At 34.6% G+C, this 27922-nt stretch overlaps 1 protein-coding gene across 2 annotated transcripts in view; it reads right to left on the bottom strand.

The window, feature by feature from the left end:
• Positions 1-3974: 3974 nt before the first annotated feature.
• USP12 (ubiquitin specific peptidase 12) overlaps positions 3975-27922 on the bottom strand; it is a 127089-nt gene continuing 103141 nt past the window's right edge. For both annotated transcript variants that reach the window (XM_020997149.2, XM_020997148.2), the window contains 5 exons: positions 23931-24007; positions 23048-23131; positions 13392-13589; positions 7612-7690; positions 3975-7243 (listed from right to left, as the gene is read on the bottom strand). In XM_020997149.2, coding sequence (XP_020852808.1) covers positions 7142-7243; positions 7612-7690; positions 13392-13589; positions 23048-23131; positions 23931-24007 — 540 coding nt within the window. In that variant the 3' untranslated portion in view covers positions 3975-7141. The remainder of the gene's footprint in view (positions 7244-7611; positions 7691-13391; positions 13590-23047; positions 23132-23930; positions 24008-27922) is intronic.

Genomic DNA, 27922 nt, shown 5'->3' with positions numbered 1-27922 from the left:
CAAATAATTTTATTTTTTTAAAAATTAACCATAAAGAAAAATAACCATATAGAATCTTTAAGATTCTATAGCACTGGATCATAAAACAGGCACTATAACTACAAAGTAGGGCTGATAAAGCTGCACCATTAAGACAAACTTGTCAAGACAGCCACAAGAGAAACATGTAATAAGGAGAAACTGTTTAAAAGAAGTGATTTAAGAGACTGAGTAATTATACAATAAGGTAAATACATGCTAGCCTAACTTTGTCATGATTGCCTCTCTACTCCAGCAGTGTTATTTACAATTATTACTTGTAACATACTATACTTAAGATGATGTAATGTCAACATTTTATTTAACAGGAGCGAAAAAAAGTCCAGCTAAGAAGTTCACACCAGTATGAATAACGAACAAGAAATCCAATGAGAAACTACAGTTACTTATTTTGATCCTACAAAAAGTCAGCCAGATGCCCATAAGCAATGGGGCTGGGGGGAGTTGGGGAGAGAAGCAGAGCAGGGTAGTCTCCCAGAACACTTGTAGCTTGAAAAGCTCTGGATTTTGAGGCATTAAGAGCAGAAAGTTTTCTTGGGAAATCCCTAGGGCAGCGACCAGGTCCAGCACTCTTTAGTGAGGGAGAGCCCTGAAGATCCAGTTCTCTGAACCTCAAATATCTATGGAGTCTTAACCCTGGGAGTGACCCAAGTTGAGACCATGAAGAGCCAACTACCTCACCCAAAAATGCAGCAGGGGGATAGATCCTAGCCCTGGCATGAAGACCCAATTCAGGAACTAAAACTAGAGAGGTAATAATAAAAAAAACCCCACTAACCAGTATAAAAAAGATACTGCGAATTTAAAGAACTCCCCCAAAGGACAGAATAACTCTGTAACTAAAATAGAAAGTAAAAGAGGGGGCAAGGGCTGTGCTTTAAGAATTACATGAATACTTAGTAAAGAAACGGAAAGAGAATAAATAGGTTGGACTGAAAATGAGAATGGCTAAAAAAGAAATATATGACTTCATGACACAGCAAGAATACTAAAAAAAAAAGACTGAAAAACAGAAATGTAAGACATCTAATATTAATAACAACTAATCTAGAAAACAGCTCAAGGAGAGAGTTTAAAATCACTAAACTCCATGAAAACCATTATTCAAAAAAAAAAGTCTAGACAAGAAACTCTAAATAAAAACTGCCCAAAGCCCTTAGCAGAAGGCAAATGAAGATTAAAAGAATCCACAAAACATCTCCAAAAATGAATCTTCAAAAAGAAAACTTCCAGGAATGACAGCCAAAATCCAGAGCTCTTTTATCAAAGAAAAATACTGCAACAATCCAGAAAGGAGCAGTGCAAATACCAAGAGATATCAGAAAGTATCACACAAGAACTGGTAACTTCTACTATAAACCAGAAATCTTAGACTACAATATTCCAAAATGAAAAATACATAGGCCTACAATCAATGACTTGCCCTGCAAAGTTAAGAATATTTCTACAGGGGAGGGAGGGAGGAAATGGGCATTTAATGGAAGAGAACTTTCAAAAATTTCTGATGAAAAGACCTGAGCTGTGTTGGAACTCTAAAGTACAAGAGTTCAGAGAAATCTAGAGAAGTAAATTTAATTTCAACAGTTAGGACTAGCTATATGATGATGCAGTGTTAAACATTCTAATAAGAAGAGAAGAAACAAGTCTCCTTGCAGAAATTTAAGGTGTTCAAGAGGTATTAAGAGAATTAAATAAGAAAAAAGAGGTACTAGGGGTGGACTTGTTCTATTATTATGGTTTGAAGAGGAGAATGGGAAGGGAGGATAAAAAGGATACAGCAGTAGGGAAAGAAGGAACAGAGTTATTTTTCATACATGATGTGCATAAGAATATATTAACATAGAAGGAGTGAACATTAGATGAATTATCTGAAATGGACAAAGGAAGGTTAAACAAACACACACATAAATCACAGTGGTGTAGAAAAACACTAAACTCAACAAGGGAAAAAAAAGCAAGGCGAGGGAGATGGAAGGGTTAAAGAAGGGAGGATAATATTTGATACTGAAGGGGAAAATAGGGGAGGGGTACGGTGAGAACTAGATTCTAAGGAAGTGCCTTAGAATGCCTCTTAGAAAACTGGTGAAGGGCTGAACAAATTGTGGTATATAAAGGTAATGGAATATCATTGTCATAAGAAATGACAAAATGAATTATTTCAGAGAATTCTGGGTAGTATAAATTGACACAGTTTAAAATGAGTAGAAATGAGAGAAAAATTTATATGATAGAAGCAATATAAAGAAAAACAACTTTCAAAGACCTGAGGATTTTGATCAAAATGTGCAGGACAAAAGGAAATTCATAAAGTACAGAAATGCAGTATAGTTTTCAGAGTAACATAAAATTATATACTTTTAATGGAGATTCATGTTTTCATATTTTTATGTTGTTATAGAAATGTTCTTTTTGAGGGCTTAAGTTCAGAATATAAAAATTAAAAGGAAAAAAGAAAATTTCTCTTGATGTGGCATTTCTGTTAAGTCCTTTGCAAGGTACCAACTTTTTATTTTTTTCTGGCAAGGCAATTGAGGTTAAGTGCCTTGCCCAGAGTCACACAGCTAGTGTTATGTGTCTGAGGTCGGATTTGAACTCAGGTCCTCCTGACTCCAGGGCCAGTGCTTTATCCATTGCACCACCTAGCTGCCCCTAAGGTACCAACCTTTTCCTACCATCAACTTTAATACATTATCTTACATATGCAATTCTATTAGCGTCCTTAATTACATCTGTTATATATTCATCTACTTGAATAGATTTTAGTTTCTTAATTAACTGATCACAAAGGTCTTCAGACATATGGACAACTCTACTTCTTATATTACCATCAATAAGTGAAACCATTTAAGCTGCTTTGTAAATTCACCAAGCACTGTTTTACCATTGGTAGCACCAACATATCTAGTATTGAGTGAGCCTTAGCAATTTTGTAAACAACTTTATATGAAGTAAGCAATAATTTTGGTGTCAGAAACTTATATTCCAAAGATCTGAAGATTCAAAGCTTTTAATTTTTCTCTAGAAAAATCTTTCATCTTACCAATGTATTCTAAATTTATACTTTGAAGATATGTTTCCACTTGTTTTTCTGTTTCTGTGACTAAAACATTCATACAAAGCAAACACAATAGTCTTTTCTCTCCCTTAATAAATTTTTGGTTCCCCCTTCCCCCCAAAATTAGTACAATGTGTCATTTATAAAACATAGAATCTGAATAATCGCTGGTCCCTTTAAGTGAGGCAACAGGGAAATGAATGCTGATCAACTGTCACTGATTTGAAGAGTGTTTGGGTAACCTAAGATAGCATGATGAGTAGATAATCCTATAAGAGAGAGGAAATTTCTGATCTATTGTAGGTCATGAACAAACCCCTTTGGCAGTAAAAACTACAGACTACTTCTCACAATAATGTTTGGTGCTACATTCATAATTGAAGGAAATCCTAAACTTCAGTTAGATATAAAGATGTAATTTTTTTCACATCCAAGTTCACAGACCCCCGCCCCCCGAAATCCATTTATATATGTGGATCCCAAGATAAGAAGTCCTACCATAGAGATAGGTAGATCAAGTATAATCATCCATTCCTTAGAGATGAGTCCACTAAGGGACAGAATGGTCAGTTTTACCTAACACGTGGCTAGTTTAGATATGTATCTCACATGTATATATTGATATGTTTACTATTTTACACATGGGTTAATAATTCCTGGAAAAATTCAACTAGACATTATTGTAATGTCTTACGAAAGTACAGAGACTTGTATTTGTCCTAGAGAGCCAAGAAGACACTTAATGTGTTTGTTGAATACCACTGCTTTACCACTGACCTGGCTTTATCGAAAAAATATTTTTATTCTCCTTAGTGTCTATTCCAAATTCTCATAAAATCACTTAAGTAAAAGAAAAATAAAACACTAAAAAACCCCCCCGGCACAAATAAACCAACTTTAATAGATTATTTTGTATTTATATTGAGCCGTTCCCCAAGGAGCTCAAATGTTTTACAGACATTATATCTAATTAATCCCCACAACAACCCTGTGAGGTAGGTAAATGGGGGTAGGTATTGCTCCCATTTTACAGATAGGGAGAGTGAAGCACAGAGAGGTTAAGTGACTTGCCCAAGGTCACACAATTAATTTACTGAAGAGCAGGATGATTCAGAATCTATTTCCCAGCTCCCAGTCCAATATTCTATTTGAATTGCCTCATGAAATCTTTCACAAAAAGTGTCATTAAACAAAGTATCAAGAGTAGTACATTATGAAAGTGAGGTCTTTGTACTGCTGCCATCAAGGACATAAAAAACAAACTGATGGCCAGAGGCAATGAGGCCCATATACATATAGCTCTCGTGTCCCTTTCTCCCAAGTTCACAGCTACTGTCTCTAGTCATCTTCAAATACAAGATTTATAAGACAGAGGCCATGTGACTCAAGAGTAGGACTTTATATAGGATACTCACCCTTTAAAGAAGATACTTCATAGAAATTTTGCTCCAATATACAAAATATGGGACTGCTATCCCACTGAACATTTACATAGTTACACAGCAATCAGCCACCATTTACAACTTAAGACAATCTTTCCCATTCTTATCTTAATCACAATCAACCAGACAACTTTATAATGCTTTCTATATTGGTCATTTTTCTTGCTTACTATATTATATTCCTTTTCTTCCCCACCCCAACAGTTTAAAAAATAAACTATAGTTTCTGACATCAACTTCGACTTTTTATTTAGCTTCAGTTGCATTAGAAGTAAAAAGTAAATTTAGAACTATCACTCCCCCAACCCCTACCCCCACAAATCATTTTATGAAATATAGCGTAGATGTTGTGAAGAAACAGAGAAAAAATTGTGTGACTATCACTGAACTCAATAAAAATGCTGTAACTTGCTAAAGTATGAAATATAACCTTGGCTTTTAATACATTTTAAATGTAAAATGTTAAAACAAACATTTGTTAGTTAGCAACTAACATGATATTATGCAAAGGACTTCTTTCTTTCTGACACATACTGTGGCTTGACCCACGAAATAAGATGATTCAGCCTTCACTTTCTTTCTTTCCCCTGTACAGAGAGAGCTGTAGAAACACAGCTCTAAATTCCAAGATAATTTGGTATAAGCCCTTATAATAAAAAATCTCATTTACTTCTATTTTCATAACTTTCTTTCACATGCCTGGTTTTTCTTTCTTTTATTTTTTTTTTATTCTCTCTGCAATGCTGGTAGGTTAGGTAGGCTATGTACAATTTGTACAAAAAAATTCTAGCCAAGGTAAGGCTTTAGAAACTTTGCATCTTAAAAAGCAATTTGTTAAAATACCGCTCTACTTTCTTCCTGCACATTTGTTTAAACAGCCCAATTAGTTAAGTGACCCTGTTAAAGATCTGTTCAGCTGAACGAATAGGTGAAGTCTTTTCCTGAGCTAAAAGTAAATGTTAATAATAGCAGCGAAGAAAACATTCTTTTTTTCCCATATTTTAACAGTATTAATAAAATAACTTTAGAAAATTACAGTAAAGCAAAAAAAAAAATTACTCTCTGAATAGGGGTGACAAAGAACATTCAAAGCCTGATTGCTATTATTTGGAATATATATTCAATTATTTTTCTCTTAAGTTACATTCAGCCACTGTCAGACAACATACTGATGCATGGAAAAGTGTCAATTGCAATAGTTTACATATATTTTACACTACACATTACCTGGTGCTGCCATGATTTAAATAGTGTTTAAAGTTATTTTTTAAAATCCAAAACAGAAATCTCATATAAACAAAAAATTTAATTTCTGAAAATTTTTCCAGTATTATTTGCAAAACTGCAAAAATGCTGGCTTTATCTTTTTGGATTCCTAGACTATTCAAGAAAATTTCATATTGAAAGGGTGTACACTCAGCTAATCATCCAGGCTGCTAAAGAGTGAGTGGATCATTTCATAAGGAAAGAAATGACATTCTGAAATTATCATAATAAGTAATGTCAGGTTTTCCAAGCACATCCTCAATGTGAACAGTTAGTATATTTAAGGACTATAAAGAATAACATATCACCACTGCACCAGCATCTCTTTATGGTACACATTTCTTTTATCATTCCAACAGTTGTAAGAAAAATTTCAGAGCTTTTTTATTTCATCCAAGTTGAATAGAATAGATGATTTAGAAATTAAAATGACAGAAAAAACTATTTAGACAGAGATACCAGTTACTCCTGGAAAAAAAAATTACCTCCTCTCATAGAATTTTTCTTAAGATATCTTAACTGATTTTAAATAAAATTTAAATTTATCCTTCAAAATAGAAAATTAAACACTTAAAAGGGTATAACTGACTAAAGCTAACAGAAGTATCCTTAAAACTTGTTGATAGAATCGTTGACAATTCATACAATACTTAGACTCTAGCAGATACAATAAAAGTCAAATAAATAAGAATAAACTATAATTACAGAGCCAGTCTTTCCCCTTGGGGAAGCAAAAAGCCATCTTTGACCAATTGTTCCCTACATATACATATACTGTATATTATTAGAAGCTTCTTCAGAGAAGCAAAACATACTTGCCTCCCTGACACTGGAGTTCATCATGTGAGTCTAGTATGTCAGGAAGGCAACTACAAGTGTTGGGCCCAAGAATATTTCAGGTTTACTCACGAAAAACCAAACTGAACATAAGCCAATTTATGCAGTGTATTCAGTGTCTTCTTTTTAAATAATCAATACAATCTAGCACAGGTTCCTATTCCTTCTAATGCACCCCAAAGGCTTTCAATTTATGGGTACAAACAACAAAGAAAATATGCACATCAATTACTGGAAGGCTACTCTGACAAGAGAAGCTGGTATCTCTGATTTCAAATTATTCTCCTATGGAACTGTACAGACAGCATGATACCTGAGCAAATAAATCAACTACCATGATATGAAGGGCTTGTTAATCCATAGTCTTTGCGTGTTGTGTGCAAACTGCACTACTGCCCCCTGAGCTCCCTGCATTTCACTTTTCTTGAAAAATCAGTGCGTGATCCTTTCCAAAATAACCAAAGAAATGAGGCAGAAAATATTTCTTCACCACAGTTCCCATTCAGTCCCGAGACTGATAGAAGAGGATGTAACCAGACTCAGAGTTCTTTGAGATGTCTGATGTCAACCCGTAGAATTCTTCAATAGCTTGTGCATCTATTTTCTGCACGACACAATGCAAAAATGGTAAGAAACATACAAGTGATGTTTTTCTTTTTCACAAATACCACATAAATTCTTCAATTTAAATGCAACAATTTAGTTCTCTCCCTTTAAAAAAATAAAATTCTGTCCCCTCTATTATTCCACTTAAAATACTAAAGAAACAGCTAGTAAAACTACTCAGTACAAAATATTGAAAAGAAGAAAATATGAGTTTTGAGATTAAATCAGACACGTAGGATTTAATTCATCAAACATAGGTTACAGAATATCAAGTAAGAGAAAAGAGGTGTGTCATTCACAAAAGAAAGACTACATATTATGGAATTTAAAAGAAAATAGAAAAATGAAAGGAAAAAAACTACTTACCTCTACAATGTCATCATCAAACAATAACCAAAAATCGTGACTCTTAACTATTGCAATGTAATGGCCTCGATTAGGACCACTATAAAAGAGAGAAATAGACGGCATTTATATTGTGCAGTGATACTTGATTTCAAGCTTTTGGTCTCTAAATTTCAGGCTACAGAATGAGGGATATGAAAGCAGATCCCATATCCCTTACCTATTTCTTCTGATAATACACTGTTCAAACTGATTTAACTCCTAGGCTATTCAGTTACAAAATTAAATTATTTCTTTAAGAAGTGCTTTAAAGAAGTACCTCATAGAACAGTTACTTTATATATAATTGTGCTGTTATACCTATTATTTAATTGCTTTCTGTTTTAATAGGCTAATTTAAAAAACTTTTCATAGCAAAATTCTCTTATATCGCTTACTAAAGATAAAGTCTTCCAGAAAGGAATAAGCAAATGGAAGATATAGAATCTGTTTTCTTGAAATCAGGGGGAAAATGAAATACATTTTGTTTATTTGAGCTAGAACAGAATTCTAGAAAACATTTCAAATGTACATATTTTACTTTTGCTTTCAGGTAACATACAAGGGGAAAATGATACAAATATTAAATCACTAGCCCACTGGTTTTCACTTAACTAAAAGATAAATGAAGAATTACACTAGACCAGGGGTGGGGAACCTGCAGCCTTGAGGCCACATATGGCCGTCTAGGTCCTCAAATGCAACCCTTTGACTCAATCTAAACTTCACAGAACAAATCCTCTTAATAAAAGGACTCAGTAAAAAGGGCATATCCAAGGATCTAGAAGGCCCTCGAGGTTGCAGGTTCCCCACCCCTGCACTATACCCAAATAAAGAGGAGTGGTAGAACAAAACAATATGTGGATCTGAATGAAAATGAACTGAATTTTTACATGGGCCCCTGATTCAGGCCCTTGCTATTTTTTTCTTTCTAGGCAAAGACCGAGTATGATACAAAAGAAAATAAAAGATGCTGCATCCAGGGAATTTGGAATCTAAATTCCAAATTATCAGACTTCTGAATAAACAATTATACTATACTATTAGTGGCACTTAGGTATACATTCTTACTATCATTAAGACATATGTGTATATTCCTTTAAGTAAATTTAGAAGCCTGGATTAACCTAAATTCTAAACTGGCAGGTAGGTCCTGTGGAATTCCTTCAAATTACAAAATTTCCAAGTTTGCCAAAAGTATTACTACTTGTGTGTGTATGTAAAACATCACATATGATGAAGCTGCATATTTCTTCTATATGACTAGATACCCTGGATGTGTCTGTTGAGAGAATAATCTTAGGAAAGAGAATAGCCTATAGCAGAACCTTATTGTATAAGTAGTAGCAGTAGTATTACCTCTTAAAATTTTCATTACAATACATTCATTTCATTACATTAAAAGAAAAAAAATCAGGTTTTTGATAGGTCCATCTTCTCTACTGCTACAGGTTTCAATTATTAAATTCTCTAATGTTCCAGCACAGATACAGGTTAAAAATCTTCAAACATTTTAAAGAGAGGAATTAAAAGTAAAAGCTACAAAACGAGCAAATAGAAAGAATAACGAACAGAAGGCTGAGAAGGAAGAGGTGGGTGCAAAGGGGCTAGGAAGGTACAAAAAGCCAAAGGTTAGCAATCAGACAGCTTTTTATAGGAATACATCTGATTTAAAGAATGTTGTTCAAAAGCTACTTTTAGAAACCAATATGAAATGAAGGGCTGAGGCTCCTAAGTCTATGTCAAAGGAAGTTATTTATATGGGAATCACTCTCCTCATTTAAACAGATGTTCCCTGAGACTCCTTTTATGGATTCGGAGTTAATTTCCAAAGACCCAACTGCATCATAGATAAATGTTTTCCTGTTGTCCTGGTTCCTATATGTGAGGAAGGCATTATGGTACAATATTGAGGTCTAAACGCAATGTGGCATTCCATGCTCCTTATTCTGATTGTACTATGTCAATTTGCATAAACTTACTGACATGACAACTACTGAAAATGCTACGTGTGCTGTTTTCTTAAAAAGAAAAAGCTCAACAACATTTAAAGTGTTCACAGAAAAATGTTTATAACTTTTAAGTAACACTGGGGGGTGGAGTACTTAATTAGAGTGACTTTAAAATAGTGGAGTGCACAGCATTGTTATGATGTATTTCAGATATCAAAAACCTTTGAGAGGGTATTCAGCATCCCATCTATCTCCCTGGCTTAATTTCATCCAAAAATGGAGTGAATCTGAAGGCCTGGAGAGAATTACTTAATCTTACAAAATATACTTTTAACTTCTCTTCTTATCTATACTTTAAAAAAAGTTTTTAATTAAATTAATAAGTGAAATCTGCCTTAATGACCCATATCATAAAATCAATCCCCAGACAATTACTTTAAAATAATTCCGTACAATTTTCAGTGTGTCCTGTTCAACTTCTAATTAAGCAAAAAAGTGAAAGTGATCAGATTTTTTTGAACTCTTATGGCATCTTTAGAAAAGTTCCTTTTATATTTTTTATTAAATTTCATTCCTTGTGATTTTGACTCTTAGTATCAAAGTATCACATTTCTGAAAAATGGATATAGTACATTATTTATGCAAACACCTTTATAATAAAGCAATAATTTATGCATCCATATGAATGGATAATGTATAAGAGCAAAAAATTACACGTGGAAAAACTTTGAAGTTTTATGCAATTGTTAAACATTATAAAATTACAGAAATTTGAGGCTAAAGTTGGTAGGGCTGTGAATTGGTCCTACCATTCTAGAAAACATTCTGAAACTATACCTTCAAAGTGACTAAAACGTGTATACCTTATGTCCCAGACATTCTACTAGTAGGTACACATTCCAAAGAGATCAAAGAAAGGAAATGGATCCATTGTACCGAAAATATTTATAACAACTAATTTTATTGTGGCAAAGAACTAGAAAACAAATGAGTATCCACCAATTAGGAAATGGCTAAAAAAAATTATGAAAAATAAATATAATGGAGCACTATTACACTACAAGAAATGATGAAAGGGAAAGATTCTAAGAAACCTAGGAAGACTTTATGAACTGATGCATAGTACAGTAAGTAGAACCAGGAGAATTCATATAATTACTACAATAATATAAAGAAAACAACTTTGATAGCTTTAAGACCTCTGGGTCAATAGAATGACTAATCACGACTCTGAAAGACTGAAGATGAAGTACATGCTTTCTCTCAACAGAGAGACAGATGAACTAGGAACAGAGAATGAGCCATTTGTTTTCAGATACACACAATATGTGATTTTGTTTTGTTTGACTATACTTATTTCTTTAAGGGCTTTTATTTTGAAGAATAATGGAGTTACAATAGTGATGCAAAAAACCCAGCATCAACTAAACTTTAAATAAATACACAGAAGAGAGAAGAAAGTTCAGAAAGGACAAAGAAAAGTGAGCAATAGTACTAGTACTATCATGTTAATTTTAATATGTAATTTTTTGAAAAGTTGCATATAGATTCATACTTTCATATAATAATTGTTTTTAGCTGTCTTTTGTATACTGAAACATTTCTGTTTGATAAGTTTATAGTGAAAAAGTAAAATTTTTTAAAGTGAATTCCTTATATCATTTAGGAATGTCAAGTCACCTTTTAGACACTGGAAGATACAGTTTTGTATATTAAAAGTATGCTAATGGCTAATGCTTCCCTTATGTTCTTCACTCCTATATAACAGTCTGTAACCTTGTCTACGTGATCATAGATTTACAGCTAGATAGAACCAGGTTTTCTAATTTAACCTTTCAATTTTACAGATGAGGCAAATGAGGCCTAGAGAAGTTAAGTGGCTTGCCAGAGGTCAACACTAGGTATCATTCAGTGTGGAGTAATGGAAACCACGCTAACCTTGGAGTCAAAAGCCCTGAGTTAAAATCTTAGCTGTTATTTACTTGTTATATGAAAGAAAGTAAATCACTTTCTTGCTCTTAACCTAAGCTTCCTATTCTGGGAATAATACTTGCATTACCCACATGTCACGTGGTTGTTGTGAGATTAATAAATATGAAATATTAGCATTTTTGCTCAAAGAATATTCCAGTGAACTGTAGAGAAATCAGGAAGGTTAAGGTATTCCTACCCTTCCCAGCTAACACTACTGCTGGGATAGGCTGGGAAACAATTCCAATTCTTCTATAACAAGGTGGTTTCCTTCTCTTTCAGAAACAGGATATTAACTTCATCTGTTCTGTTCTTCCTACCAAGCATCTACTGGTAAATTTAGGCAAATGAATATTTTTACTATACTTCAGAATACTGCTGTTTATTCCTGTTGCCGCTCTGACTTTGGTAACAATGTCTGGGACAAAAGAAGTGACTGATAAAAGAGTAAAAATTGCTAAGACAATATTTTGGTAATAAGAAGCCATACAAGCAGTGAAGACAACAAAGCTCAGAAAAGAGCCCATAGGGATTTTTCCTGTCTCTTTTTCATTTACTGGTAGAGGCTAGTTGGCAGTTATCATGTATATGGTTATAAAATATATTTTAGAGCAACTTTAGAAACAGTTTTCAAAATGTAGCTAACTGGTAAAACATTTAATCAACCTAAAGTTTTCATCAGGCTTTTTGGGATACTATTTTCCTTTTCAAATGTTATTACAGAATAAATATTGTGTTTTGGGCTATTTCAGCAATACTTTTTTGGGTACCTATGATGCATAATGCACTGTGTATATGCAGTATATACTGCATCTGTCATAAAACAACAATCATTTTTGAAGGCTATTAGCAATGCTGGAAGCAAAGAGAACTGTCAATATTCCGTCACTTGCTCTTAGTTTAACAGGCACAGGTGATACCAAACATAATGCCTTTCACTCTGCCTCCCTGATTCATTCCTGTCTCCCAGGGGTGGGGAACCTGAGGCTTCAAGGCCACATGTGGCCTTCTAGGTCCTTGGGTGTAGCCTTTTGACTGAGTCCAAGTCTTACAGAATAAATCCTTTTATTAAGAGGACTTGTTCTGTGAAGTTTGGATTCAGTCAAAGGGCCACATCCAAAGACCTAGAGGGTCATATGTGGCATTGAGGACGCAGGTTCCTGACTCCTGACAAAACAGAGGTGGGAAAAAGTGGAATTTTTATCTGATGGAACATACTACTGGAAGATTTTCTAAAGACAAGGGAAAAGGATGACTATCTAGAATAAAAGTTGCAGGGAAAATTCTGAACAGGCAGTGCAAACTGTCTTATTTGGAATTTTAAAAATTTGTTTGGCTTTTGTAATTGTACTATAAGTATACTTTTTCTAATTATTTGGCCGGACTTTGCAATAAATATCATATACACAGGCATAATATCTTGCACACGGTAGGCTATAAAATACAATAAATTCTTCTCAGGAAGAATTTTTGGGAGGGACTGAGATGAGGAAAGTTCAGGTTTTCCTTGGAATAAGGAAATCCTGCCAATGCAAAACAGCAACTGTTACACAACTCAGAGCCTTAGAGAGCAGCCCGGCCCTTGAGAGGTTAAGCGACCTGCTCAGGTGGACAGAGCCAGCAACTGTCAGAGAAGAAACTAGAATCTAGGCTTTCTTGCATCCACAGCTTCCTCTCTATCCATACTGTCTTTCTTAGAGGATATATCATTTGTAACGGTAAAGAATTTTTTAAAAAAAATTATAAAATAAAATCTTACAATTAATATTATTATGGATTACTTTGCTAGTTTACAAATGTCTCTGCTAAACACATACAGGAAAGATAAGTTACTGTTACCTTCCACAGTGAACCACAACAGCCACAAGGTCATACATTCTGTCAGGATTGGTGGCATCTCCTGAAGTGTTAAATAGTCGAAGTTCTAAAGGAAAAACTACCCGATAAGAAAGTTTCGTGTATCGGTGAAGCTGATCCATATATTTGAATCTCTTCAAGTGCAGTGCCAAAATCATGGGCAGTTTTTTAACTTTCATCCTGTTGAGGAATTTTTTTAAAAGTCAAAAAATATGTCCAAAGTACCACCAAAAGAAACAAAAGCACAAGTCATCTGTATGGAATAGAATTCAATCAACATGCACTTTATGTTAAGTCTTTCAATATCACAATTTTTTTTTTGCATTTCTACAACAGTTGACCAAACTTTAAGAGAGAAAATATATGCACAGAAAAGCAATTGTTAGAAGAATAATTTTCTTTTAAATTAAAACAGGCCTTTTTCTGTCTTAACTATAAAGAACAAATATATATATTAATGAAGGAAACATCATTTATCCTTTTCTAATATTACTTTTGGTTGGGCAATTTGAAACTAACAGAGTTATATTTTAATTCCATATTCACAAAATCATAGTTTTGGAGCTAAAAGTAAACTCAGAAATTATCTAATGCAAACCTATCATTTTACAGATGAGAAAATGAAGGACCAGGGAAATTTAGTGAACTGCCCAACATCACAATAGCAGTAAGGATAAGAACTGATATTTATGGTTTGCTAACTAAGGTTATAGGGAAAGAGGATTTATAATACTTATTTCATCTGTTCTCTACTTTTAATACAGATTCATGGGATGCTTTGAAAAACCCCTTTACATGGGCCTCTAGAAATTTCCATATTTAATAGTAAAGTAGGATACAGCTGGGACAGTTAGGTGGCACAGTAGATAAAGTCCTGGGCCTGGACTCATCTTTCTGAGTTCAAATTTGTGTACTTACTGGCTGTGTGATCCTGGGCAAGTCACTTTACCCTGTTTGCCTCAGTTTCCTCAACTCTAAAAGAAGCTGGAGAAAGAAATGGCAAAACACTCCAGTATCTTTGTTAAGAAAACCTCAAATGGGGTCATGAAGAGTCAGACACAACTGAACAACAGAATACAGCAGTAGAGTAGAAATGTCTACTTACATTAAATTCAAACAAAATGGCAGACATAATAAGATATAAACATTAATGTTCAACTAGAATAGTGGTGTCAGACTCAAATAGAAAGGAATCCTAGAAGGCTGCATATTGACTTAGAAAACCATAAAATAGCATTATTTATGTTGTATTTATGTTAAACACTTCCCAATTACATTTTAATTTGGTTCCAGTCATTCCACCTACAGAGTTTGACATAGTTGTACTCCAGAGGTGAATGGAATGGAGGAAAGAAGAGACTCTATTGGAGGTATTGGAAGGTATATAAAATAAACTGAAAATATTTTAAGTTTACATATGATTAAGCATATGACAGGTCTACATTTTGGAATCAATCTTCATCAAATCCCTAAATAGTATTTAGTCAATGATTACGCCCACGATTTTCCATAATTCCAGTTAAAGGGGCCATCACCAGAAAAACAAAACTGCTAAAATACAGGCTCATGAAATAAGTTAAGAAAAAACACAGATTAAGATCATAAAAAAGTTTGTAAACTACAATGTTAGAATATGATTATAGCTTACTATTCCTAAAATGCTCACTACTCAGCTTACTTTTTAAAATATCTAACAAGCTTTACAATCATTCCTAACTTAATTTTGACAAAAGTTATATGAAAATGTAATAGCTTTCACTAATATTTTAAAACCAAGAGCACCAACTGAGTTACTAGGTACAAAAAGGAAAATGAACAACTTGGTCTATTTTAATTAACATGCTTGAATAAGTTTTCAACTAAAATCAAGAAGTAATTGGGTTTTGGATATAAAGCTTCAACAGGCAAATCCCAAAACATTTACTCAGTTCAGACTACACATTAGGCACTGTACAAGGATCAGGGAATAGTAACCTAAAAAAATTCTACTTTGTCTCAAAGGCACTCACAATCCAGGAGAAAATATAACAGAGACATGATAATTAATAGAAGATGCTTCTATATTCTTCTTCTGGGGTCAAATAATGTTTACTGATACTTGTTCTCCATATTTAGCCAGTTTCTTTTCTTCTACTAAGACCACTATCGTTTCTACTGAGTTCCTCTAAAACTATTTTTTTCAGAAAAGAATAACTGCCACAACTTTGAAATGAATCAGAAAAGATTACAAATTTTAGTGGTATGGTTGAAATACAGTAAAGTCTGAGAGGTGTCAGGGAGAGGAAACTTTATCCAATAATATACAGGAACACTAAGAATAAAAGCAAATCTGTCAACTTTGACAGAATCACAGATCATTAGACTTGGAAGGAATTGTTGAAGCAACGTCATAACACTAATTCATTTACTTTTGAAGAAGCTAAAGTCCAGAGAAAGTAAATGACTTATCCAAGATCACACAGGAAGTAAGCCTCAGTGGCATTATTTGAACCTAGGTCCTCTGACTCCAGAGACCCTTTTTTCACTGTACCATGCAGCTTAATAGAGTTTTATCTAGCTTTGATAATTTTATTTTTAAAAAGACTTTAAAAAGAAGGCAGTGTTCTTCAATGTGCCTGTAATACAACATAATGCAAATTGTTTCAAGTGTTAAAAGCCTAGTTCCTAGAGTTACTACAACTAAACAAAATCATCACCCAGTGGACAACCTTCTAGAGAAAAATATCTGCAAATCTACCTAAGGCAAATCATCAGTTAAGAGAGAAGACAAGAGTTGATTGCTAACTTCATATTCAAAGCCTTTCTAGGTTGGTAAGACCTGCTAGAGTTTGCTCTTTACAGAGCCTTTGAAAACCTAAGGTAATCAGCTAAGAATTACACTGTGTCTGTTTTAAATTCTAAATCGAAAGTCTATTTTATTTTTATTTGGTAGATTTTTAAGTCGTATAATGTGACAACAATTACTTTTTTAAATGAAGCATTCAGGTCAGTAAGAGTATCAACAAGAGTGGGAGAGAATTTCTATTCAGAGAAAACAGTAATCAATCAATAGGCATTTATATGTTAGGCACTATGCTAGGAGCTGGGGATGGAAAGACAAAAATGAAACTAACTTCTCCCTTAATAAATTTACGTTCTATTGCATGAGACAACCTGTAAGTATAAGTACATATACAAAATAAAAATTCCTGGTCATTTTGAGGGAAAGGCACTAGTAATTGCAGGGGTGGGGTTTGTAGTGGAGGGAATTAAAGAAATGACTCATGCACAAAGTGTTTGAGCTAAGCATTGAAGGAAACCAGGGATTCTAAGAAACAGAACTGAGAAGGGTTCAATTCAGGCAAGGGAGCCATCCTATACAAAGACACAAAGACAAGAAGAGATAGAATGTCATGTGTGAGAACAGTAAGAAGGCAAGCTTGGCAAGAAAAGGGAGCAATGTATAATAAGCCTGAAAAGGTAGGGTGGAACCAGATTTTGAAGAGCTTTAAATGCCAAACAGAGAATTTCATATTTCATCCTAGACATATTAGGTAATTACTAGAATTTATTAAGCAAAGAGTAATTGGTCAAAATTGGGCCTTAGAAATACCACTGATAGCCATTTAAATGTATTAGTGAAAGATCTGATACAAAGAACCCAATTAGGAGACCAACGCAATAATACAGGTTAAAAACAATGAAAGCCTGAGTTAGGATGTTGGCCATATGAGTGTAGATAAGGGAGTAGATGAAAGAGCTGTTGGAGAAGTGGAAAAAATTGACAACAGATACTGGATAAGGGAGAATGAGGAATCGGGAAGAATGCTAAGGATACAAACTTGCATGGCTAGAGGAATGGTGGTGCTTTTGATTGAAAAATATGTTAGGACATGGAATGAGTTTGGAGGGAAAATATGAGTTCTATTTTGAGCATTTTAAAGTTTGAGGTGTCTACGGGACATCAATTTGAAATGTTCAGTAGGCGGTCTGGTGATGTGGGATTGGAGCTCAGCAAAGACAAAGACTAGATACATAGATCTGGAGTCATCTGTTTAGAGATAACTGAACTCCCAGAAACCAATGAGGTCATCAAGAGCAAAGAGAAGAGAGGGCTTTGGATTAAACTCATAGTTAGAAGGTAAGATATAGGTGATAATCTGGCAAGACTGGAAAGGAATGGTCAAATGGGTAGCAGAGCCAAGAGAGAAAAAAGAATATTCAGGAGATGTTGGTAAACCGTGTGAGATGCTACATTTTAGAATTGAGGAAACCAAGACAAACAGAGGTTAAGTGACTTGCCCACGGTTACACTGATAGTAAGTGTCGGAGGTCATATTTGAACTCTGGTCTTCCTGACTCCAAGCCTAGCGCTCTGTGCACTATGGTGCCACGTAGAAGCTTCTCAAAAAGGAGGCAAACAGATGTACAATAATAGTACATGCTACACAGTGCTTTCTAAAGTCATTTATTCACGACAACCTTATCACCCAAGACCATAAAAGCTATCTGCTTTTCCAAAACCATACAACATTCTGATATATGTTTTTTGTCTTCTTGAGAGGACATCAAACACACATCACACACACCACCTAGTTAAGATACATGGACAAACAGACTAGGATCTATGGCAGTTCATTGTAGGCAATAGAGAACCTTCATCTACTTCATCCAATTTTATGCCATGGCCTGTCGATGTCACTTTTACAACATCTCATCCTCTTCTCTAATACTGCCTCTATCTCAACACAGGCCCTTGTGTCACCTCATGATTGGACTGTTACAAGAGACTGCTGGTTGGTCGGTCAGCCCCAAATCTCTTGCCACACCTTTCCATCCTCCATTCAGTCCCCAATGTGACTTTTCTGAAGTGTAGATCTGACTACATCCTCCTCCTACTCAATACCTTCAGTGGCTCTCAAATTGCTCTAGAACCAAATACAAAATTCTGCTTGGAATTTAAAGTGCTTCATAATCTAGTGCTCCTTACTTTTCCAGTTTTCTAACACCTATACCCCTCTCTCCACCTCTTCAATCCACCAATACCGGTTGCTCTATGAACAAGACACTCCACCTCTCGAACCTCTGGGGAATTTCTCTGGCTATCTCCCATACCTGAAACATTCTCCCTCCTCTGTTCTACTGACCTCCCTGGCTTCCTTCAAGCCTCAACTAAAATATCACCTTCTATAAGGAAGCCTTCTCCAATCTGTCTTATTTCTGTGCCTTCCCTCTCTTAATTATTTCTTATTTACTATGTATATAAGCTTATTCGTACATTTGTTTGCTTGCTGTCCCATCCATTAGACTGTGAGTTCCTTGAGGGCAGGTACTGCTTTTTGCCTTTATAACACAAAAGCTTAGTACAGTGTCCAATTCTGCATAATTAGACTATCTTCTCTTTGTCAATAGGTGGGTAACATTTTTGGTTCCCTGGAATCATGGTTGATCACTGCACTGATCAAAGTTCTTAAGTTTTTCAAAATGGTTCATTTTTATGGTGTTTTTGTTATAGTAGAGATTGTTCTCTTAGATCTGCTCACTTCATTTTGTATTAGTTCATAAGCCGTAACAGGTTTCTCCGAAACTATATCTTTTCTAATTTTATATAGCACGATAATATCCCATTATAGTCACACACCATATCTATTTCCTAGTTAGTGAGCATTTCCTGAGATTAGTTGTTTGCCATCGCATAAACAACTGTCATATTGATTTTTTTTTTTGTACAGATAGGACCTTTCCCTCTTTCTTTCGTCTTTTCCAAGTACATGCCTAATAGCATTGCTGGGTCAAAGGGTATGTAAATTTTAGTGACTTTTGTGTTATGGTTTCAAACTGCTTTCTAGAATGACTGGACAAATAATACACAGTTTCTCCAACAGTCCATTAATGTGATGAATATGAGATGGAACTTCAGAGCTGCTTCACTTTTTATTTCTCTAATTATCAGATATTCAGAGCATCTTTTTTTTTTCCCATAGGACTATAGATGGCTTGGATTTCTTCTTTTGAGAATTTTCTATTCACATTTTTTTTTGACAATTTATCAATTGGATATCTCTTACATGGCATTTAACAGTTTATTCTAATTTAATTTCGCATCTCTTTCCAGTTACTAAAAGAAATCATAAGTTTCCTTGCTAAAGATTTTCAGGGCTCTTCTGGTGTCCTCTTGGTGGTAACTTCTTTACATTGTTTAAAATACCTCTGCAAATGATGACAACTGGGTCAATGTCTACTGCTTTATCCATTTCTCATATTTCTGTCAGCAGTTTGTTTAAATAAGTCAGAGTGAAATTGCCTCCAACACATTCCATAGTTTTTCACTTTTATAATTTCTTTGAATTTGACACTGAACATGATTTCGACTTTTTAGTAAGTACATTGTCTGTACAGACAGCTGATTCATAAATAATTCAATCTCTGTTCATTATAAGCATTTTATCCTTCTCTACACTTACCTTTGCACATAAGTCACTAAAATAGAAAAATATGTTGATTTAATTTGAAGGGTCTTATCAAGTTCTTTGTCAAATTTCTCTCTCATTCTCTGAAAGAGATGCTGGCAAACAGGCTACCATTAGCTTCAGGGATATCTTTTCGTAATGTTTATCATGAACATTATAATATCAGATAGTCAAGTGTTGCTTTTCAGGGTTGCAAGCAGGGAAGTGAGGTACAACAGCAACTGAGTCCCAGCTTCCAGCATGTTACTGTGCTCACTCTTTTACTTCATATAATTCATGCACAAATACAGGTGTTAGTCATCAAATCTAGGGAGGATCTTTTCCTGTTCCACTCCCCCGAGGTAAACAGGAGAGCACAAAACCTACTTAATGCATACAGTAACCCATCAAACCACGTCCATTTCCAACCCATCAAACCACGTCCATTTCCAGATTGTCTCCAGATACCAGAAAGAGAGTCAAGAAGTCTGTGGGATACAACAGGCCATTTTGTGGTACACAGGTGACTTCCTGGAGCAAACTTTGTGTGATTTTTTTTGGCATTGTAAGGACTGGTTGTCCTCTTGCAGGAGGCATTTTGCACATCTCATTTCTCACCTGGCTGTGCTATTCTGAGACATCTCTAACTTCTCCACCATGCCCACTATTAGGAAAACTTCACCAGCCTAAATGATTCCATCAGCTTTGGTACCCTACCTCATCACCACTCTCTGCCCCTGTTTGGAGGGTGATGCCATGAACTCCAAAATCTCCATTTAAGGAGGGAACTCAGCTGAGACATCTCATTTCTCACCTGGCTGCTCTACTCTGGGACATCTATGACTTCTCCACCATACCTGCCATCAGGTACCTTCCATTATCACATACCTACCCTCCTGTGCTTTTTAGCTTCTTTTTGCGTGCTGTCTTTCCTCATTATATTTTAAGCTCTTTGAGGGCAGGGATTGTATTTTTTTTTCCCATTTGTATACCCAGCACTTAGCACAGTGCCTGGCACATAGTAATTACTTAATCTATTTTATTTTGCTAGTTCCTTAGCCCAAGCTGTAAGGATCTTCCTGTTCATCCTCCTTCTTACTTATGATCCCTCACCCCTCCGTATTAGATCCTTGCTGGCTTTTTTGTGAGGATCTACTGTCTCTATGTAAAAGGACAGTTGAAAGCACAAAGATTTTTGGAGTTACTTGCATAGAGAAGATAAATGAAACAATGGAAGCTGATGAGATCCAAGTATATAAACAGAAAATAAAAATGTCTTATTACCAACTCAATAATATTAGCTCATTTGAATGTAAATCCAAAATATCTACATGGATAAAAGGCTCCACAAACATATCCCCCCATTTTGACATTTCATGCTATCTATACTAAAAAATTTTCAGAGTATAGTTATTAATTTCACAGCTGCAAAAATAGATCACCAGCATCCATCAATTACTATTCACAACAAAAATCAATAATGCCATAGATATATTCACCCCCAACTAATATTACTAACTACATTCATTCCCAAATGACAGAATAAATCCAATTAAAATTATATTAAATTCAATTTATTCAATTATAATATTGAAATCCACCAATTATACTAAGTTTTGTATAATTGTATATAATTGCTAACTGTAATGATTCCTAAGCAATCTAGTCTATGGCAGGTAAATCAGAAAAATAAATTACCCGAAGAGGTTAAATAACTTGTTTAAGGTCACATAGCTGGCGCCAAAGGCAGAATTTGAACCCAAGTATGGTAGCCTTTCAAGCTAATGCCCTATCCACAACATCAAGAATGTACATTAGATGTACACATAAATTGTTTGAATTTACAAACAATTCAATTTAACCAATCATTCAGTCAGACTGGACCATAAAGTAGGGAAGTCAAACTATTCATACTTGAATGGAATTTCACTTTTCAAAAAGCCTACTTCTACTCAAGCCTATCCATTCACTTAACTACAACTTTCTTTTTTTCTGATATCACTTAGGATGATAATGCAAAGATTGTTATGATTCATTTTTTCAAGCAGTATGCCCTTTTGTCAGTCACTGAAAAAAGATCTCATTTTCAGGATATCAAGTTAATATTTATAGAAGGTCTAAAAAAAGTGTGATTCTTACCACACTCTACATTTTTTTCTTCTGTTACTGTCACTGCAGAAGGCCACACAGGAGTGAAGGGCATTTTCTAAGTTTCTTTGTTTCACAGGTTCCCACAGCCAATGAATTTACCAGCAAGTGGCCAGCCTACTGATGTTGCATACATAGCAAAGCTTAGCCCTCAGAATGCAGATATGGTCTATTGCTGGAAGTAAATGCAAAGACCTTCTATCGTCAAATATACACTAATTAATAACTTCACAGATAGGAGCAAAGTTCCACTCACACATAGAAGATACTGTTTTAATCAACTGTATTACTGCTTTTCTTCATTAACAAAGATAAATAACCATTAAAATCCTTTCTTAATAATAAGTACATTAATTTTTAAAGAAAATCTTGTTAATTAAAACCTTTATTGACTAGAACCAAAACTGGGATATATGATCTGACCTAAGACTAGTCCTTTTTGCAAAATCTCAATAAAAGTGCACTTTCTTCTCTTCAAATGAGGAATGTTTCTGAAAATCTAGGCTATATGGTTACTTGCAGGAAAAAAAAATCCCATGTATTTGTTGATATTCAAATTTTTTAAAAAATCATACCAGTAATGTTCTAAAGGTAGTATAAAATTCTGAACAGGATATCAATGTTTTATTCCTAAAAAGCATAAAATAATGCTTATCTCAAATAGGATAGCTTCTAAGCTCAACATTATGTCTGGTTTTCAGATTGTTAAACCATTATTAAATTTAGAAAATCTCCAAAGGTGTAGTTTTCATAGAGGGTATACTAAGTATATAGCCAGTAAACTGCTCAATGAGTTTTAACTAGTGGTGATGATAAGGATTCTTTTTTTTAAATGACTATGAGGTATCATTTAGGGACTAGATCTTCTGAACCAAAATTTGGAGAGACTCCTTTTGCCTCTAAAGCCTCTTTATGAGCACATTTTTTTTTTGTATATTACAGGTACATTTTCTTGAGCTTTAACTGGTACCAGAAAAATCAAGAATGTATGACTTCTGTAAGAGCTGAAAATCCTTTGTATACATTTAATAATCACCAACATTCAGAAAATATGGATTTTACCTTTTGTGTGCTTCCTGTTTGCTGCGACATTCTTCGCAGTAATATTTATATTCACTGCATAGAGTTTCCGTGTTGCTAAAACCCCTACGTAAAAATTCAAATGAAAAATTATGTCATGGATATTAGAAAATAATGGTGAATATAATAAAGTACTTGGGGGAGAACTTCCTAACTGATAAGAACTGCATGAAAACCTGCAACATAGTTTGGCAGAAATTAGTTTTAGGCCAACATCTTATACTATATGCCATGATAAACTAAAAGTAAACATACAATCTTATTATTAAAGGGAACACACACACACACGGACAAAAATGAGAGTACCTCTTAGAGATATAGCTAAGGCAATATTAGCTAATCTAGAAAATTTAATCTATACCTAATTATAAATTAACTGAAAATAGGTCCAGATGAAAACACAAAAGATAAAAACATACTTTCAAAATTTTGCAACACATATTTCTGATCAGGAGTCTGACATCTAAGATATATAAGGAACCAACACAAATATATATAACCAAGAGCTATTCCTCAAGGGACAGACAAGTGGTCAAAGGAAATAGATAAGTAACACTCCAAAGATAAATTACAAATTATTAAAAACCATATGAAAGACTGTTTAGAATCACTAATAAACATAAATGTAAATCAACTCTGAAGTTTTACATCACACTGAGCAAAATGGCAAAATTGATTAAAAAAAACCCAACATGGCTCACTAAGTAGGGGAAAAGGGAGTGATATATTTGAAAAGGAATGTGATATAAAAACAAGAGATCAATAAAATACTTTAAAAGAAAATTATGTACACATTTGAAAAGATCCCAAGTCAAAAAAAGTTTACATTGAATTTTTAAATCAATTAAAAGTTATGCAACTCTACCTTAAACAGTGAGTAATTGATGTGTTTTGTTCCACATCAACAGAAAGGTCTAAAAAATCTTCATCTTTGCTACTTATCTGTAGAAACAAGAGATGAGTATTAATTTTCTCAAGTAACTATTATGTCCCTGCCTCTAAATGATGGTATTAAGCCCAATACGTTACATTAAGAGAAGTAAATGCATATAAATTGTTTTAAAAGGTTTTGTAAGTAAACTATGAGATGTGGATTATAGAACACCCGCCATTCTGTATTTGTAGGTACTAAGATTCTAAGTGTTACTCTTAATGAAAGAAAAGCTAGTGTGGGTTTTTATGATTAATGTTCATAATTTTAGCAATTCAAAATGTTTATTTTCTTCAATACACAGTTTAAATCACAATCCTTAAAATACAATTTTAAAGCATCAAATCTAAACTGCGTCCCATATTCTTTATCTGTTAGAGATAGGTGAGGTCCTTTTGCTTGACAAAAATAAATAAGTGATATACTTTTAGAACTTTACACTGAAAATAATTCAGGAGAAATCCAATTCCAATCAAGCCAATGAACATTATTTATTTGGGATATGCAGCACAAATACAATTAAAGTCCTATACTAGATGAAAAGGAAGTTACAAAGACAAATCCTCTTGAAGAGTTTATAGTTTAGTAAGGGAGAGAAGATATGTCCTCGACAACTATTACACAAAAAAAGAATAGCATCATGGAATTTTGAGCTTCAAGTTACCACAGGAAGCATCTAAGTCCAATCCTCTCATACTTCAGAGATGATAAAGCAGAGGTTATGTGACCTGGTCATTTAACGGGCAGTAGCAGAATCAGGATTCAAAACCAGCCCTAATTCCAAATCTGGTGTTTTCTCTATTCTCCTGGTGTTTCTCATCAACTACCTTGCCACTGAGACCAGAGACAAAGCCTTGGAGATTTTAATTCTTTCATCTCAATTAGTCAGTCAACAAGCATTTATAAGTGCTTACTACAGATGCTAAGTGCAAGGGACACAAAGCAAAGCAAAACCATTAATTCCTGCCCTCAAGGGGTTCACATTCTAATGGGAGAGTTAACATGTAGACAACTATGTACACAAAAATAATCAAATCATTTCTTCCACTACTCTTGGAATACTTGCATAATTTATTCGCCTATCTCTGCACTTAGCATTTCTGTAATTTTCTGGACCAAAGAGTCCCTTCCTGGACACTATACTATCAGTCTTCTCTTCCTATTAGAAGACAAGCTCTTTGCAGGTGGGTATTATTTTTGCTTCTTATTTGTATCGCCACTGCTTCATATAGTGTTTGACACAGATGAAACAATAAATGCTTTTGTTCCTTCAATTAAAATCACAAAGAAATGGTACAAAGTACTAAATTTCCAGGGCAGCTAGGTCACACAGACAATAGAGTGCTTTGTCTGGAGTCAAGAAGACTCATCTTTCTAAATCCAAATTCAGCCTCATATACTTACTCACTGTGTGACCCTGGGCAGGTCACTTCACCCTGTTTGCCTCAGGTTCCTCATTTGCAAAATGAGCTGGAGAAAGCAATGGCAAACCACTGCAGTATCTTTGCAAAGAAAACCCCAAATGAGGTCATAAAGAGTCAGACACGACTGAAAAACAACACAACAATTCTAAGAAGAAAGAAGCAGCAAATCCCTCCTCCCTTGAGATTTTCAATCACTAGTTGGGTGATTACTAATCATCACTGACGTTGAGAGGTTTCTTTTACAGATAGAAACCTGACTGGTATCCGAGATTCCTTCTTATTCATAAATAGTCAGCACCAGAATCAGGACTCAAAACTGGCCCTAATTCCAAATCTGGTTTTTTCCCTATTCTCATCAACTACCTTGCCGCTGAGACCAGAGACAATGCTTTAGAGATTTTAATCCTTTCATCTCAGTTAGCTGGTCAATAAGATTTTGTAAATGACTTTGAATTTTACGTACAACATTTTAAGAAGGGCACTGACAAGTTGGAATGTACCAGAAGAGTGACCAGGATGGTTTGAGGACTAGAAACAATGCCAAAAGTGGCCCAAATGAAAGGAAAAAAAGCATGATGAGGCTGGAGAAGAACCAGGTGGAATATCATTGCTATTCTGAAGTATTTGAAAAGCTGTTACGTGTAACAGGGATGAGATTTGTCCTACTCCAGAACTACTTCTGTTCCAGAAGATGGAATAAAGAACCATGGGTAAAAGTTGTAGAGAGGCAGATTTTGACTTGATACAATGAGGGGGAAAAGCGACAACCAACTTTCCTAATAATTACAGTTATACCTAAGTGACATGGGCTCTAAAGTTAGTAACTGCACCTTCAAGGGACATTTACAAATGGAAACTAGATGTCCATTTGGTGGCTATGTCGCAGAAGAGATCTTTGGGTAGATAAGGGTTAAGTAGATGGTTGGCCAGATTCACTAGGCCTACTCAGACTCTAGGTAGTTCAGGGAAAACGTCATTAACAAGGTATTTGAACTCAGTCTTGAAAGATGAGTAAGATTTCTAGAAAATAAAATTTTCTCATGGAGGAGACCAAAGAATGATTGAAAAGTATTTCAGGTACAGAAAACAATGAGCAAAGACAAAGGGCATATTTTTTGAATGAGTAGTCTAAGTTGACTGGATTTAAGATTACAAAAGGGAAAAGAATGATTTGAGTATAGAAAGCTGGTTTGGAACAAGATTGTGGAGAGTTCTGAGAATCAGTCTAAGATTCAGTAGGCAACAAAGATTCGTTGAAATTTTTTGAGCAGTCTTTCATTCACAATTTGTTTTCACATAGTAATTCTTATTTAAAAATTCTAGTTGGCTAATCATCTGTTTAAAAATATATGTTATGATTTGCTCTTTTAGTTAATAAGAGAAACTCCCATTAGGTGGACAGTTCATTTAGCAATCAAAAGAAAAAAACTTCTCCAAGTCTCCTAATTCCAACATTCTATTCACTATGCTATGGACCCTCAGGGTGACTAGCCTCAATTTTCTCAGTAAAGCCAGAAATGAGGTGATCTGCTGGGAAGGAAAAGGAAGTAACAAAGAAAAGAGATTTGGACAGTGGGTAGGCAGATCATGATAGAAAGACAATCACAGAAAAACATAAGGACTTCTACGCTTCAGTGAAGGCACTGAATAGTGTTTATTTCTTACTGTTCACTAGAAATGTTTATTAATTGATTGATATGGTCAAGTATGTCATTGTTTGAAGCTTGGAAATCTTCAACTATATTGAGATTTTTATTACAGTAAGTAGAGCCAGGCACTGGTATGGGAGGGATTGAATGAGTTATTTCATCCACGTGTGAGGAAACCCCTCCTACCAATGCCTGGCACTTTCTTTGCAACTCAAAGTGTTGCCTAGAGCACTAAGAGTATGCTAAAGTGACTTGTGTAGGGTCACACTGTCAGAACATGTCAGAGGAGGACTTGAAACCAGGTCTTTCTGGCTTCCAGGTTGGCTTTCTATTAAAGTAAAATAGATATCAAAAGTAGAATTCACATTTAGATAGAATTGGGGGTATAGCATATAAAAATATTTCTTCAACATTAAGAACATTCCTATAAGAAGTATGGATGAAAGAGAAGCTTAATTGTCTTTCCCCCCCACCCCCCAAAAAACTGGCTAATCAGGCTGACACTCCTTCTAACTTAGAAATATATTCCCAGGCTACCAAAGCATAGTTTATTGCCAACCATTAAAAATTCTCTCATTTGAGATACTTTAGGCTATGAATGAGTCAAAAAAGCATTTATTAAGCACCTACTATGTGCAAAGCACTATGCTAAGCACTACTATAGTGAGGCACTGTATGTACTAAGCAGTGGGTATATGAAAAGAGGCAAATAATAATCAAATGGTATTATACTTTATAGGTCAACTATGTGACATCCTATTTTGTACCTTCATGGTATACGTAAATCAGCAAAACGAGTAAGTGAAATGTTTGATGAATTCTCTGGAGAAACTATGGTATTATAAATTCTTTT

Source organism: Phascolarctos cinereus, unplaced genomic scaffold (genome assembly GCF_003287225.1).
Source record: "Phascolarctos cinereus isolate Bilbo 61053 unplaced genomic scaffold, phaCin_HiC Scaffold_726;HRSCAF=1367, whole genome shotgun sequence".
Classification (NCBI taxonomy): domain Eukaryota; kingdom Metazoa; phylum Chordata; class Mammalia; order Diprotodontia; family Phascolarctidae; genus Phascolarctos; species Phascolarctos cinereus.
Note: the sequence above shows the minus strand (reverse complement) of the source record. Positions and strands in the feature narration are given on the sequence as shown.